Raw genomic sequence first — 12,735 nt, forward strand, 5'->3', positions numbered from 1 at the left:
GATTTGGAGACTGTCCAAAGGGGGACGCTTTTCTGAAGAATGCTTCGTTGCAATGAATGCCATGAAACCGTTTCGAACCCAGTTTATATATACCTTTAATTTTCATTCAAAGGGATGTTGCCTCAGAATTTCTCAGCTGCAGGCCTCATGTCCAACTCATGCGTCCATAGCTCCGGCTCCTGCTGTGAAAGCCACAGATATGTTTTCCCAACCGCATCAGCACTCATCTTTTTCCCAATCTTCTGATCCTCTCCATCCTTGTCCTCAATCGCCCCATTTGCAATCGTGTGTACGACATGCACACCCTTAGGACTCATCTCTCTAGCCAAAGTCTGCGCCAACTGTCTCACGCTCGCTCGTCCAGCTCCATATGCCGCATACTCGGCACTACATCTCAACGCTCCCAATGTCCCAGTAAATATCAACGTCCCTTTCTTCTCTCCCGTCTCAAAAAGAGGTTTCTCCCCATGATGCTCGAAGAATAGCTTCAAAGTTTCCTGGGAGAATGTGAATGCACCACCAACATATTGATCCAAACTCTCCGTAAATTCCTCATATGTTTCATTCATGAATGGCTTCTTGCTCGAATGCTTCACTGAGTATACAGCTACTTTGAGCTTGAGATTCTTGAAAGAGTTGTGGGAGCGGATGGATTGGAACACGGATTTGAGCTGGGAGGGCGAAGTATCGGTGGAGAAGGTTTCGATTGTGCTACCTGGAGAGGTCTTTTCGAGGTTTGAGCGGACGGAGGAGAGGTTCTCAGGTCGGCGGGCGAGGAGGGCTACAGCCAGGTTGCCATGCTTGGGGTGGGAGAGGATGCGTGCTATGCCAGTGCCCTGGTGTTGTTAGCTAGGAATTTGATTGAGCCAGCTCGTGCTTGAGAAGAGGTCTGGGAGTTAAGAAAAGCTCTGAAAGGGACACCAATGGAGGTGTGAAAAGATAGAAAGCTATGGTGAATGCGTCTGCTAGTTGTAGGAAGCTTCCATGCTTGATAATTGCAACTTACAGTGTTTGGACCAGCTCCAATAATGATTGCAAGACCGGAAGGAGGCATGTTTGTTGTCGGGTGTGTATGATATAGATAAAAGAAGACAGGAAGAGCTTGACAAAAAGACTATTGAAGCACTTGCTAAATACTTACCCTGGACTCTCAGCAGCCATCATGGTCACGCAGCTCTCTACGTCAAGTACAAACACCATGACGTTTAAAAGCCGAAAAGCTTTGGAGAAGGGAAAATTTAAGTCCGAAAGACGCTACTGTTATTTCCGAAGCTAAAGAGGTCCGGAGGATCCTCAAAACCAACCTCAACTAAACAAACACCACATCACCTTTGTAAGCTTTAAGTGGACGTGGGCGAGTGCCGTCAAAAGATTTGAATTAGTCCATTGCTGAGTTCGCGCAAACAAAGTATAAGAAACCCCCCATAGTCATTTGAAGTCTGGCTTGTGTCTCCCGCCATGAAAGTCGCGGTAACATGAACGCACCTTGGTGAACACAGAAGCAAGAAAAAGCGGATACGCCCACGACATACTCATACACCATACTCATACACCCTTGCGCTTGTTATAACTTCGTCCTTCAGCTCTTCCATTTGCATAGCAGTTCTGGAGAGTCATGGCTGTTTGAAAGAAACCAAGTCGTTTCCAGTAGCCAGCCAAGCTCGATTCCAATCATATTGATCTCACAAATCAATTTGAATTCGAATGCCTCAATTTCTGATTTTGCGAAGACCTTGAATGCTACCTAGTCGAGATTCTTCAGGCGGTGCTGTCGATCGACCTTGCTCACCAGGCTGTAGTCTTTGTGGAATGTACTCTTGATCTGTTGCCGCACGACGATGTGACACATTGCCTTCTCCACCCTCAAGGAAATCCATTGCCTTTGCTCTGTTCATGCTCCTCTCGAACTCGTCTTGTTCAGTGTTCCCATGGTGAGATGATGCATCTGATGGGAATTCCCATTCAGGCCTCTCGTCGGCAGGCTCGTAGATGGATTCTTGGTCATGGTGTGCGTACGTATCAGGTACAATGGGCGGAACAAGGGTGGTGATTGAGTGAGCTCGGTTCAACGGTGGTCCTGAATATCCTTGGACGTTCTCGATCGTTTGATCGATGGCGTAACTCAGAGTACCATTAGGCCCATTATTCCGGATCCAAGGTTTCATCACCAATTGCTCCGAGTATATTGACGATGCAGGTCTGGGTGGTGCATGAAGTGGTGGGTTCGTCGTCATGTTCGTCCTGTTTCTGTACTGCGTAGGCTGCTTGACTAGCTCGATGTTTTCGTATTGTCTATTCTCCGGTTGTGCCTTGAAGTTGGTTGGGATGTTGCCGTACTTCATTTCCGACATAGTTGACTGGCCAATGGATGCTGGACGAGGTGGGCGCGGAAACGGTGAAGGAGTGGGCGCAGGATGTGATAGAATGCCGCTCGGCCCCGTTGGGAAAGGGTATGGATGCAATAGCTTCGGATGCGATATCTCTTGCTGGTGCTGGGCTGGTTTAGAACCAGGATGGAACCATGCACTTAGAGTACTCAAGCGTGATTTTGGGGCAGCCGCAAAGTGCTCTCTAAGCATTTTCTGCCTCTCTAATGTTATTTGTCGACGTTCTTCGCGCTCTTCATGTTCTTTTCGTGTAAGCCATGGGGATTTCTTCGGTTCCTTAGCACGTTGGCGTCTGGTATACCAACAGTATGCTAGCACACAGAATGCGATGACAGCTATGGCGGAACCAACCCCTGCACCAACATACACGCCCGTGTTATTGGCGCTATGGACCATTGTCACAGCTGCTGACGTGCTCGAAGTTGGAGCTGAGGTCAAAGTGAGTTGCGGCGTAGAAGTGCCAAGTCCAAGTCCTCCCGTAGTCGAAGAGGTTGGCGCCGAAGTTATGAGGCCGGTTGCGCTAGAAGTTGCAGATAGCTTGTTAGCACTATGCTATAATTGGAAGTCTTCTCCCTTGCTCGAGTTTGGCAGTGAGTGTGGAAGCTACTTACCTGCCATAGACTGTAGAGAAGCTGGTCCATGAATAACTTGGAGGCACCGTAGTAGTATAGGTATACTCCTGCGTACCCGAAGTGAAAGAATACACCATCGCGGTCCATAACTCGGTTGTTGGAAAGATTTCCGACAGTGTGTATCCTCCCGAAGTAGTAAAAATCGCAGTAGCTTCGGTGGTGGTCCTGGTGACATAGGATGTGCTTCCAGCAATGGTCTTAGTTGAGGTCGAGACAGCCAGGACGAGCTGGTTCAAGCACATAGCCAGACCCAGAATCGTAAGAACGTTCATGTTGTACATCGCGGAGTGATCAGAGCGAGCGTTTCTTGGCCAGAATACCAGGTTGTGGGAGAGGAAGGTGTCCCAGAATCCAGTTTCGTTTCCGCGGTGATTCAAGTGATCAGGTCTTGATGGCAAGCGAGAGATATGACTTCGTCCGTGACAGTGAATCAACGTTGGTCAAGGCGACGGACGAAATCAAGATAGAAGCAGTGTCTAGAAACCTTCGACACCGAGATCCTGAAGCTGAAAGAATCAGGTTGAACCTTGTCGCAACGTGGGTTGTGTGGCGCAAGCCATAAAGAGGTGTTGTGGTTGCGCTACTTAGTCTGATGAAGAAGCGAACATCGCAGGATGTAAACAGGATGAGTCTTTTTTGGCAGTTTTTCCAGTGATTCACCTCGATTCTCGTCTTCCTGGTGAACCTAGACTGTCGGGACGTGGGATTTTTGTGTTCTTTGTGAATACTTCTTTCGAGCTTGTATTCTCGGATTGTAGGATCTGCTCCGCACTTAACCCATTTGCAATGTCAGGCAGACTGCCGGACAATCACAATATTAGCTTGTATCTCAATTTCTATGGTATGGCAAGCATATAGATAGCATTATGATAAGTCTAGTATCCGACGCAAAAAGTCAAATGTTCATTAAATTCTGATCATGATTCGCTACATGGTGTCTTCCACTTGTGCATTGTCATGATCCAACTTATTGGTACTCATTGGTACCTTCCTAACTTGGTTGAGTACCGGCCGTCCACAAAACGAACTGTGTTGTATATAGCTAAATAAGCAAATTTGTTTCCAACCAATCAGCTAGTGGCGCCTCACCGTCCCACTGGTTCAGAACGCAGAGACAATCCCCTCTACCACTTCTAACAAATTGTTTGAGTTCGCTTGCTGACCTCAACAGCATAGAATCTTAAAGTTCGAAAGGACCAGGGCGTGTTATGGCCCTAATCATTTCCAACGGTGCCGTTGGCAGCACCACACCTGCTTGAGAGGAACTGACCCATCCTTAATAGCACCTAAAGAGACGGACAATGGGACAAGATGTAAGTACTAACATTTCTATTCACAGCACAAAAAGAACATTGTCTCTGCGTTCTACAAATTTTTTTGGACTTTCATTGTCTAGAAACTTTTTGGTGCCTATGTTAACAACCCCTCCTCTCCCAATCATTAACTCAAAATCCAGAAGCGATCTATGAACTTTTGACAGAGATGAGTGCTCAGAATAGCCCAGACATTGAGCTTATGGTATGATACTTAAAAAAGAAGGTGGAGACTTTCCTGTTTTTGCATTTCCTACTTTGAGACGGACAATCAGCACCTGTAACAGCTCCTTTTTTTTTTGGTGGAATTCCAAACAATGGTATTGTTGTTTTTCTTTGTCTTGGACTCGGACTACATTTGTCAGTCTCTGTCACTCTGAAACAATGACCTTCTTCTTCCATTGTCCCTGTTCAAGAATCTACTTAGCACCCCTCCAAAGTTGTAACAAAGCTTTGTAGGTACTGTACCCTTCTTTGTTGCTTTCGCCTACAAATGCATCGTTGGTTCCAGACCACTTCCTGCTGTCTCACATCAAGTACCTATATTATCTATTAAGTATCACCTTACCTATACGCCCTACCAAAGAACCATAGCTAACTCCAGATTCCACCGAAAAATGGCACCACCAACACCACCCCAGACCCCTCCAACCTCTCGATCCCGTCCCCAACTTGACATCACAACTAAGCCTCCATCTCCACCTCCATCTCCCGGCCCCCTCAGCCCCGAAGACGCCGAGGACCCAGAACCCCCATTCCTCAGATCCTGCCTCCAATGCCACCTCTCCCACCTAAAATGCTCATACACCATCTACTTCCACACCCTCCTCGTCAACCGCTCCAAAGACCCCATCGTATCCTGCACCCGCTGCATCCGCAACGGCGAAGACTTCTGTATCCAACGCTTGCACAAGGGGTACGATAAGGAGCGCACCGAATGGGACACATATGACTTCGTCGCTGACAAGATTGTCGAGGTAAAAGTAGCAGGGAGCAAGAGGACGAAGAAGGTAAGAGAGGAAATCGAGATGCAGATTGTGGGGAAGAACGTCCAGAGATTGTGGGAGGAGGCGGAGGGGAAGAAGAAATCTCCTTTGCCGAGACCGGAGCTTTGGGGGTTGAAGTTGAAGTATTTGAGGGATCGAGGGGGTGAGAGTTGGAGGAAGGATGCAATAGAGGTGGAGAGACTTAAGGGGTGGGCAGAGAGAGATAGGTTGCGTAGACGACATTCTGTGTAGACTGAAATAGAGATAACAACCTTAACGAATAAACTTATTGCGAATTGCTTTGTACCGTGAGACTGAGAATGTGTCGTTGAGTTCATGTGCAGTAAAGTGACTACAGAGGCATTTTAATTAGCTATTCTCGAGGAAAAGAAGTTTAATAACCTCTTTCGAGGGAATCAGCAAAATCTTCTCCCAACTTTTCGGATACCTAAATTGATCTGAAAGGCGAAACGTGCTGTACAACCAGTATGCCAACCACTTCTACCCATTTTGGTTCCTTTGCTCGTGAAAGCGCCGCCTTGTTTATGCTATATCTCACAGAAATCTGACCCAACTACCCCGCAATTACCCCTCCCTCACTAGTATCTAAATCACAAAAGCGACTTCTTAACAGGCGAGCCTCTAATCTTCTCACCCTGAACACCCTCATCAACACCAGTCTCCTTATAAGGATCATACATGCGACTGCGAATCCAGGCGTCGAGATCAGCGTCGCTCATGCCTCGAATGGAGGTTTCGCGATCAAGTCCTTGGGCTTGAGCTTCCTTGATTACTTCTCGGCACACGATGACACTGACGTCGCGGATACGGTCCATGTCAGGGTATAGCTTGCCGTCGTTGATCTCAGTTGCGTTCGTTGCGTTGCTGAGAGCGACAGCTGAAGCGTAGATCTGTTTGCTGTTAGATAGATTGTAGGACTATGTTCATTCAGATATACAATACCATTTCTTGGCTGATATGAACTGCCTTGCTGAGGATTGCGCCGAGACCAATACCCGGGAAGACGTAGACGTTGCTTTTGATAATTAGATAACCGAACGCAGCATTTAGGGGTGCATTGATCACTTACTTTCCTTGACTTGGTTGCAAGATCTTGTTCTTGTAGAGAAAGGGTAGCCATGGACTGCCGCTCGCAAAGATCGCCTTCCCATCAGTGTACTTCACAGCTTCTTCAAAGGAACACTCAGCGTTGCTTGAAGGATTGGAAAGTGGGAAGATGATGGGTTGATCGTTCAACTGTGCCATCTTCTCGAGAACCGTCTTATTGAAAGCACCTCGAATGGTAGAGAGACCTAGGAGCATAGTGGGCTTGACGTAATCGACAACTTGTTCAAGATCCCTAAATTGTTGGCCATTGTTATCATCCCGAGAGAAGTAGATTTTGTGAGGCGCAAGCTTGTCTCCACGATCATTGGTAATCAACCCCTGCATGAATTAGGTATTGCCAAACGAGTAAATAAATGAGTGTCGTACCTTCGTATCAACAAACCAGAAGCATCGTCGTGCCTCGTCCTCAGTTAAGCCTTCCTTCACAAAGAACTCAACAATTTGCTTAGCCACTCCGACGCCAGCACTTCCTGCTCCAATAAAGACAGCTCGTTGGTCTTTGACCGGTTTACCAGTTGCCTTCAAAGCGTTAATAATACCAGCCAAGATGACAGCTCCAGTGCCTATATTGGTGTTTAGTACGGTGGCAAACCTAGGTTCCTTAGCTGTTTACTTACCTTGAATGTCGTCATTGAAGCAGGAGTATTTATGTTGATATCTCTCAAGAGCAGGAAAAGGGTTCTTGAAGTCCTCAAATTGGACAACGATCCTAGACTTGATGAGCCTCTGTGCGCTTGGTATAATAGAAGCGCTTACCCTGGCCAAACAGTATTCAAAGCAACCATCAACTCATCAAGAAACTCCTTTTCCTCAGCATCGGTCACCTTTTTCATACGAGCACCTAAATAGAGAGGATCCTTCAGGTAAGCCTCATTGTTGGTTCCGAGATCGAGACACAAAGGCAAGGTATTCTCAGGTCGGATACCAGCACAACCTGTGTACAAGTTGAGCTTGCCGATAGGAATTCCCATTCCATTGACGCCTAAATCACCCAATCCAAGGATTCGCGAGCCATCAGTAACGACTGTGATCTCGACCTTGGGCTTAGGCCAGTTGCGCAATACATTGGCGATGTTTCCGCGGTCATGCCAAGAGACATAGAGACCTATTAAAACAGTTAGTACGTGAAAATCTACTTGAAAAGTGATTCGTCGCCGCCAGCGGGTGTCCATCAAGGCCCGTGGGGGCAACTTGGTAGAAACCCATGAGGTTTAGGAGGGACAACTTCACCTTCTGGTCGTTGATAGATCTCAGACCACTTCAAGCACGCCTCACCGACGACGGGAGTGTACAGAATTGGTGTCAAAGTCTGGAAAACTTTGATTAGTACATCAGAGATTTAGTGGTTGGGTAGGAAATTTTACAGAGAAATTGTCGAGCAGCAAGCGGTAGAAGAGGTGGCTATTCGCATTTCTCAAATTGCTCAAGTAGATATACTTCTCAATAGAAGTTGTCTTTGAAGCCAATTGCTTGAGGCCTGTGAATGAGTTTCAGCAAATCCCAACAAAATGATGGTCCCCACTCTTACATCTTTGGGCTTGAAGAGCATGAGACTCGACATTGGGAGGAAGAAGACCATGACTTCGGATTTGCTTTCGGACCTCAATCGGATGGGAGGTATCTAGAGTTCTACAATATTTGTTAATCATATGTTCTTGCTCCGTTGCAAAAAGTGACTCACGTGGACTTATTCTGCTTTCGTTCGGGCGATACCGGAGTAGATTTTGGAGTACTCGCCATCTTGGTCGCAAAACTCGAAGAGTAATGGACTGAGTGAGTACGAGACGCGTGCTTCAATGTGTTGCGAAGGAATTGCGCAGTTGTACTGCAGGTTGTCTTCCTCATTGGAAGATTTTTGTTGACTAAATGGAAATTTTTGGCAGGACCTCGGCCCAGACAGGAAGGATGTCTTGGATTAGGTGAATTCGGCTATTGGAGAACGAGTGATCCAATTGATCTTAAGGTGTGTCTTTGGGGGCAGTGCTTGTGAAGTTGTGCCTCGGAAACACTTTCAGATGTTTGTTGGTCGCGATGTTTTTATGGAGACAGGGTTTGAGTTATCGTGATAATCGGAAGCGCAAATATAGGTAAGTACCCAAATGTCTCACGGAAGTCCGATGTGCTGACGTCTGACCCTGCGGCTTAGTAAAGACGAAACGAATCAGAACAACATCGAGTACTCTTGACAGCGACAAGGGCTTAAGACATGATTTGGAGACGGAATCCTGAAGGGGTAGATGGTCACGTGCCTAGCATGTACATATTGATATTCGTACAAGAGGTCTCAAGGCAACCGTCCTCTGAGTACGCTAGTAAGTAGTTACATGTAGAACCGAAGTCATGCTCTATCAACATCCATCGCAGTTGACGAAGCCCCGGCATTGAGACTCTCAGTCTGCTTGCTGTTCAACGCAAGTTTGATTCGCCAATTGATGAATTCATCAGAGAGAATGTCGCCATGACCAGTCTCTTCAGACTTGAATATCTCGATAGTTGGTGACCGTTCCTTCCTTCTGATCCTCCAAACGCCATCTCCGGTAACAGTAGCCTTGATGACTGTGAAAGCTTAGCAATAGTCGACGAGGAGCAGAGACAATACTCACAATCAAGTAACGCCGCTGCAAAATTAATACACATGTTCCCGTCCCAAGTTGCTTTGCCACTCCTTTTGACCGTACCGGGTATCGAAGCAGTATTCATTTCCTCAACTCTTTTCAAGAATCCATCAGGTGTCCTAAAGCCAACGATGATCTTCGGCACCCCCAGAAGGAAAGACTGAATCCAGAACTTCATCAGTTTTCTTTCCAGATTGACCATGTCTCGGTCGTTTCGAATATCGGCGGTTGTCTTCAGTTCAACCCAATGGATTGGGCTACCATCTGTTGGTTTTGAATCCCAGACTAAGACGATGTCAGTGATAGCCTTTAGATCACGAATGGATTCATACTGGCATCTACTTCGCCACCAAGTATCAAGACTGAGTTGCCAATGCTTGTCCTAACAATCGAGCAGTATTGTGCGTGATTGCTGACGACCTCGTTCTCCCGGTTCTCGATGTAGTCTCTTGGGGTTTCGGCCCAAGTCTTTGGCAACAAGCATAACGTCTCGAATTTGTATCCTTAAACTGTCAGTAACATCTTTTTGGCTGTTTGTGATACTATTACTCACCCCAGAAACTCATCATATCTTGAGATGGTCTGCCAGGTTGTGATGCTTGCGCCGATTGCCGTGCATGTGATTGAAGTTTGTATGCATGGTGTTCTTCGATGAAGCTGTTATACTTAGCAAAACCCTCTCTGAATGTCGTCTTGAGTATCATACATTGTATCCTTCACATTGTTTGTCAGCTAAGCCTGAAATTTTCTAGGAGGATCGCCCACTTGGAAAAGCGTAGCGTTCATTTCAAAGCTTGGTTCAAAGTTAGCTATGCTATTGTGAAACTTGATGTTGACAACGTACCCATCTCTATCACTGAAGATTGCTCCCATAATCTGAATCTAACGTAAGTCTAGCGCCTACTTTGAACATCGAGTTTAACGTACCTTGGTCATCATCCCTCTCCATGTGATGAAGTCTGTCTCGACACGCTTGCCTTCCTTTTGCTCATAATTAATGATCGTCTTGAGCAAGCTATCAAGGTGATCATCGGCAGTATCGTCCATTTTCTGAAAAGTATCAAAGCCTCTGGACAGATCTGCTCCCAGAGTTGGTGGATAGTACCACTTAATGGAGGAATCATCGAGACGGAATTGATGCTGGTCATCGTATGAAAAGCAAGCTATCTCCTATTCAAAAGTAAGTAAATGAACTCAATACGATTAACTTCGAGAGGTTTGTAAGTAGACAGCTCTCAAATGTAGACTTAGTTTAGGACACTTGTGCTGGACCGAGGTAGGACAACGCCAGATATAATAGAGCATCGTCGCAAGAAAGACAAATGATCAAATTGTAAATGGATTTTGACTGAAACATTATATCAGAGCGAGGCTGAACTCTACTGATTGGATTAGTGTCGTCCCGACGAAAGATGCGTACCTTGGGTCTCTTAATGGCAGCACTTTGGCCCACAAAGCGGCCAATAGGCTGTATCTCAAAAGTGCTACTCATATTCGAAGCTATTCTCAGTCATGACTTGCGAAACCGAATCGGGCGAAAACTCTTAGTGATAAATAAAGAAAATGGTTGATTAGGGAGGTTTGCCGACCCCACACACGCAAGCCTCGTCTCAGCCTCGACCAGAAAACATTCCTTCACAGCCAAACAACATTCATCCTAACCCACAACAAAATATTCCTTTTGTCTGAGGACACCCACCTACCATTCATTTCGACAGATCAAACATTATTACAATGCCCGAAAGACGACAAGCAACGTCAAGCACCAGCAGCACCTCCCGCCCCACAACGGGAGTCCGTCGCAACCTTTTCCACCAACATCTCAGCCGCCGACCTACAACCAGCTCTACGTCCACCTCTACAGAAACACTACGTCTAGACATTGAGCCGGAATCCGATTCCTCTGAAATAGTAATTAGGGATAAGAATGGGGAGTTCGAGATAGGGGATTTGCCAATGACTTCGTTCGACGATGAGCATGAAGAAGGAGTTGATACGCAGGAGGAGGAGAGTGAGCATACACGTTCTGACATGGATGGATGGGAGGCTGATACTGGGATAGAGGAGCGCCAAAGATTGGCGGATGCGGTGAAGCATCATCAGAGAGATAGGAATAGAGCTCCTAGTGAGCCTGCTGGTGAGCAGATGCTATTGTTTATTTGTTATGCACTGAAGCTAATATCGAGACAGAACTTCTCGATGCTGTAAAGGCCAGTCTGCGAGCGAAGATGGCACTATTGGCAGAGGACAATTGGATGTACGAAGCCGAGGATGATCATTCGATGCGTTAGAATGAGATGGGAAGAGTTTTGGATTTCCTTTGCATTCACGGCGTTCACGATACCCTGGGACAGCGGCAAAAGATTGGTTCATAGCGATGATCTTTCAGAATGACATTACATTCAATCCAATCCTTCCGCTGCTGGTGCTGAAGTTCCAACACGTTTTGGCTGTTGCTGCTTCGGTGGAGCAAGGCCTCCACCAAACATGCTACCCATCATATCGAAGAGAGGATTACCCTGTCTTGGTCTTTGGATACCGAAGTACATCTCTCCCACTGAGGTCAAAGCCTCATCCCATATTCCCACTTCCTTGATATACGGCGCATATTTGCTCTTCAACTGCTTGAATAGGTCCGCACTTCCCTTCTGCACAGCTAGCAGCAACAAACCCAAGAAATTAAGTAGCGGCAGGCTGGGATAGATCCGCATATCAGAGCTATTGCTGCTCACATCTTGCACGCTCAACCCCTTATTTGCCTCCGTCAATCGACTCGTAAACAATCGCAGTGATTTCGTAGCATCGCGCACATTGCCAACAAGCAGATATGGGAACACCGCTCTCGCAGCATACTGAGCCGCTGTATGCGAATCGTCCTGGGTATACCACTCATACTCCAACTTCGTAAACACCTCTGGAGAATCCTTCGTCCCCAGTGTAAGATGTCGTTCCGCTTCATACGGTTCCTGTTCTTCGGCATACAGAGATCCCGCAACATGATGCAACTCAGGCTCTCCAGCAGGATACTCCCCGCACTTCGCAGACCATCTATATCTCATTAGCACCACCGTCTGTTCCTCTACAAGCAGAGGAAACATACGCAATCATCTCCCCAATAAACTTCTTCCTCGTCGGCTCCTCACTATCAAACAGCCTCAACAGCGTCAACAACTTCCCCTTACTCGTCGCATCCGGCTTCAACTCCGCCTGCTTGTACGTCTCGATAAGGAACAAGCCCAGATCACCGCCACTGCCACCTTGTCCCGCCTTCAACAGCGATTGCGAGACATTGAATAGGATATCTATCGCCGCGTCCCAGGATTCGGATTTGACGTAGCGGGCTGCGACGACGCGGGTTTGTTGTTGGGCTTCGTAGAATTGTCCTTCTGTGATTCTGTACCGGAGGTTAGGAAGGGGGATGTGGGGAAGAGAGGGAATTCACATACTTGCCCTGTAATCGCACGATGATTTTCTCGATTTTGGCACTCATTTTGTGCTTTGTTGGTGGTAGGCAAGAGGGTCACAGGAAATCGAAATCTTGGTTTGGCTTTGACGAGGCTGACGATTTGGTTCGGGAGGATTTTTAGCAGAGCAAAACCGCGACTAGACCGAGGTCAATTTCACCATTTTCTGAGGACACTTTCCATTCTTATTTCTTGATTTTACTTCTTACA

General features: G+C 46.8%; 8 protein-coding genes across 8 annotated transcripts; 2 read left to right on the forward strand and 6 right to left on the reverse strand.

Annotated features, from left to right (window-relative positions):
- Positions 1 to 120: 120 nt before the first annotated feature.
- Positions 121 to 1,183, reverse strand: LY89DRAFT_682793 (NAD(P)-binding protein; the record flags this gene model as incomplete). Its single annotated transcript, XM_018214572.1, has 2 exons — positions 1,007 to 1,183; positions 121 to 836 (listed from the first exon to the last, which is right to left on the reverse strand). Exons 1-2 carry the CDS (start codon positions 1,052 to 1,054, stop codon positions 123 to 125), a joined length of 762 nt encoding a protein of 253 aa, XP_018074329.1. The 5' UTR covers positions 1,055 to 1,183.
- A 138-nt stretch (positions 1,184 to 1,321) lies between these two features.
- On the reverse strand, positions 1,322 to 1,629 carry LY89DRAFT_467650 (uncharacterized protein). Its single transcript, XM_018207733.1, has one exon. The coding sequence runs from the start codon at positions 1,547 to 1,549 to the stop codon at positions 1,379 to 1,381; it is 171 nt and encodes a 56-aa protein (XP_018074330.1). The 5' UTR covers positions 1,550 to 1,629; the 3' UTR covers positions 1,322 to 1,378.
- LY89DRAFT_682794 (uncharacterized protein) lies at positions 1,555 to 2,398 on the reverse strand. The gene has a single exon (XM_018214573.1). The coding sequence runs from the start codon at positions 2,349 to 2,351 to the stop codon at positions 1,710 to 1,712; it is 642 nt and encodes a 213-aa protein (XP_018074331.1). The 5' UTR covers positions 2,352 to 2,398; the 3' UTR covers positions 1,555 to 1,709.
- Positions 2,399 to 4,949: 2,551 nt separating this feature from the next.
- Positions 4,950 to 5,570, forward strand: LY89DRAFT_731216 (uncharacterized protein; the record flags this gene model as incomplete). Its single annotated transcript, XM_018219552.1, has 1 exon — positions 4,950 to 5,570. One exon carries the CDS (start codon positions 4,950 to 4,952, stop codon positions 5,568 to 5,570), a length of 621 nt encoding a protein of 206 aa, XP_018074584.1.
- Positions 5,571 to 5,647: 77 nt separating this feature from the next.
- On the reverse strand, positions 5,648 to 8,503 carry LY89DRAFT_682795 (NADP-dependent malic enzyme). Its single transcript, XM_018214574.1, has 10 exons — positions 8,128 to 8,503; positions 7,975 to 8,075; positions 7,811 to 7,923; positions 7,677 to 7,755; positions 7,203 to 7,551; positions 7,064 to 7,155; positions 6,813 to 7,009; positions 6,409 to 6,764; positions 6,282 to 6,354; positions 5,648 to 6,229 (listed from the first exon to the last, which is right to left on the reverse strand). The coding sequence occupies exons 1-10, from the start codon at positions 8,184 to 8,186 to the stop codon at positions 5,930 to 5,932; spliced, it is 1,719 nt and encodes a 572-aa protein (XP_018074332.1). The 5' UTR covers positions 8,187 to 8,503; the 3' UTR covers positions 5,648 to 5,929.
- Positions 8,504 to 8,694: 191 nt separating this feature from the next.
- On the reverse strand, positions 8,695 to 10,743 carry LY89DRAFT_641384 (RAI1-like protein). Its single transcript, XM_018211711.1, has 9 exons — positions 10,482 to 10,743; positions 9,989 to 10,231; positions 9,906 to 9,937; positions 9,827 to 9,854; positions 9,768 to 9,775; positions 9,615 to 9,718; positions 9,394 to 9,564; positions 9,050 to 9,346; positions 8,695 to 9,002 (listed from the first exon to the last, which is right to left on the reverse strand). Exons 1-9 carry the CDS (start codon positions 10,551 to 10,553, stop codon positions 8,785 to 8,787), a joined length of 1,173 nt encoding a protein of 390 aa, XP_018074333.1. The 5' UTR covers positions 10,554 to 10,743; the 3' UTR covers positions 8,695 to 8,784.
- Positions 10,675 to 11,408, forward strand: LY89DRAFT_467734 (uncharacterized protein). The gene is made up of 2 exons (XM_018207734.1): positions 10,675 to 11,198; positions 11,252 to 11,408. The coding sequence occupies exons 1-2, from the start codon at positions 10,796 to 10,798 to the stop codon at positions 11,350 to 11,352; spliced, it is 504 nt and encodes a 167-aa protein (XP_018074334.1). The 5' UTR covers positions 10,675 to 10,795; the 3' UTR covers positions 11,353 to 11,408.
- Positions 11,409 to 11,428: 20 nt separating this feature from the next.
- Positions 11,429 to 12,734, reverse strand: LY89DRAFT_716448 (DUF410-domain-containing protein). Its single transcript, XM_018218267.1, has 3 exons — positions 12,508 to 12,734; positions 12,162 to 12,455; positions 11,429 to 12,109 (listed from the first exon to the last, which is right to left on the reverse strand). Exons 1-3 carry the CDS (start codon positions 12,549 to 12,551, stop codon positions 11,464 to 11,466), a joined length of 984 nt encoding a protein of 327 aa, XP_018074335.1. The 5' UTR covers positions 12,552 to 12,734; the 3' UTR covers positions 11,429 to 11,463.
- Position 12,735: the final 1 nt, after the last annotated feature.

The sequence above is a fragment of the Mollisia scopiformis genome, assembly GCF_001500285.1.
Source record: "Mollisia scopiformis unplaced genomic scaffold LY89scaffold_7, whole genome shotgun sequence".
In the NCBI taxonomy this organism is placed as follows: domain Eukaryota; kingdom Fungi; phylum Ascomycota; class Leotiomycetes; order Helotiales; family Mollisiaceae; genus Mollisia; species Mollisia scopiformis.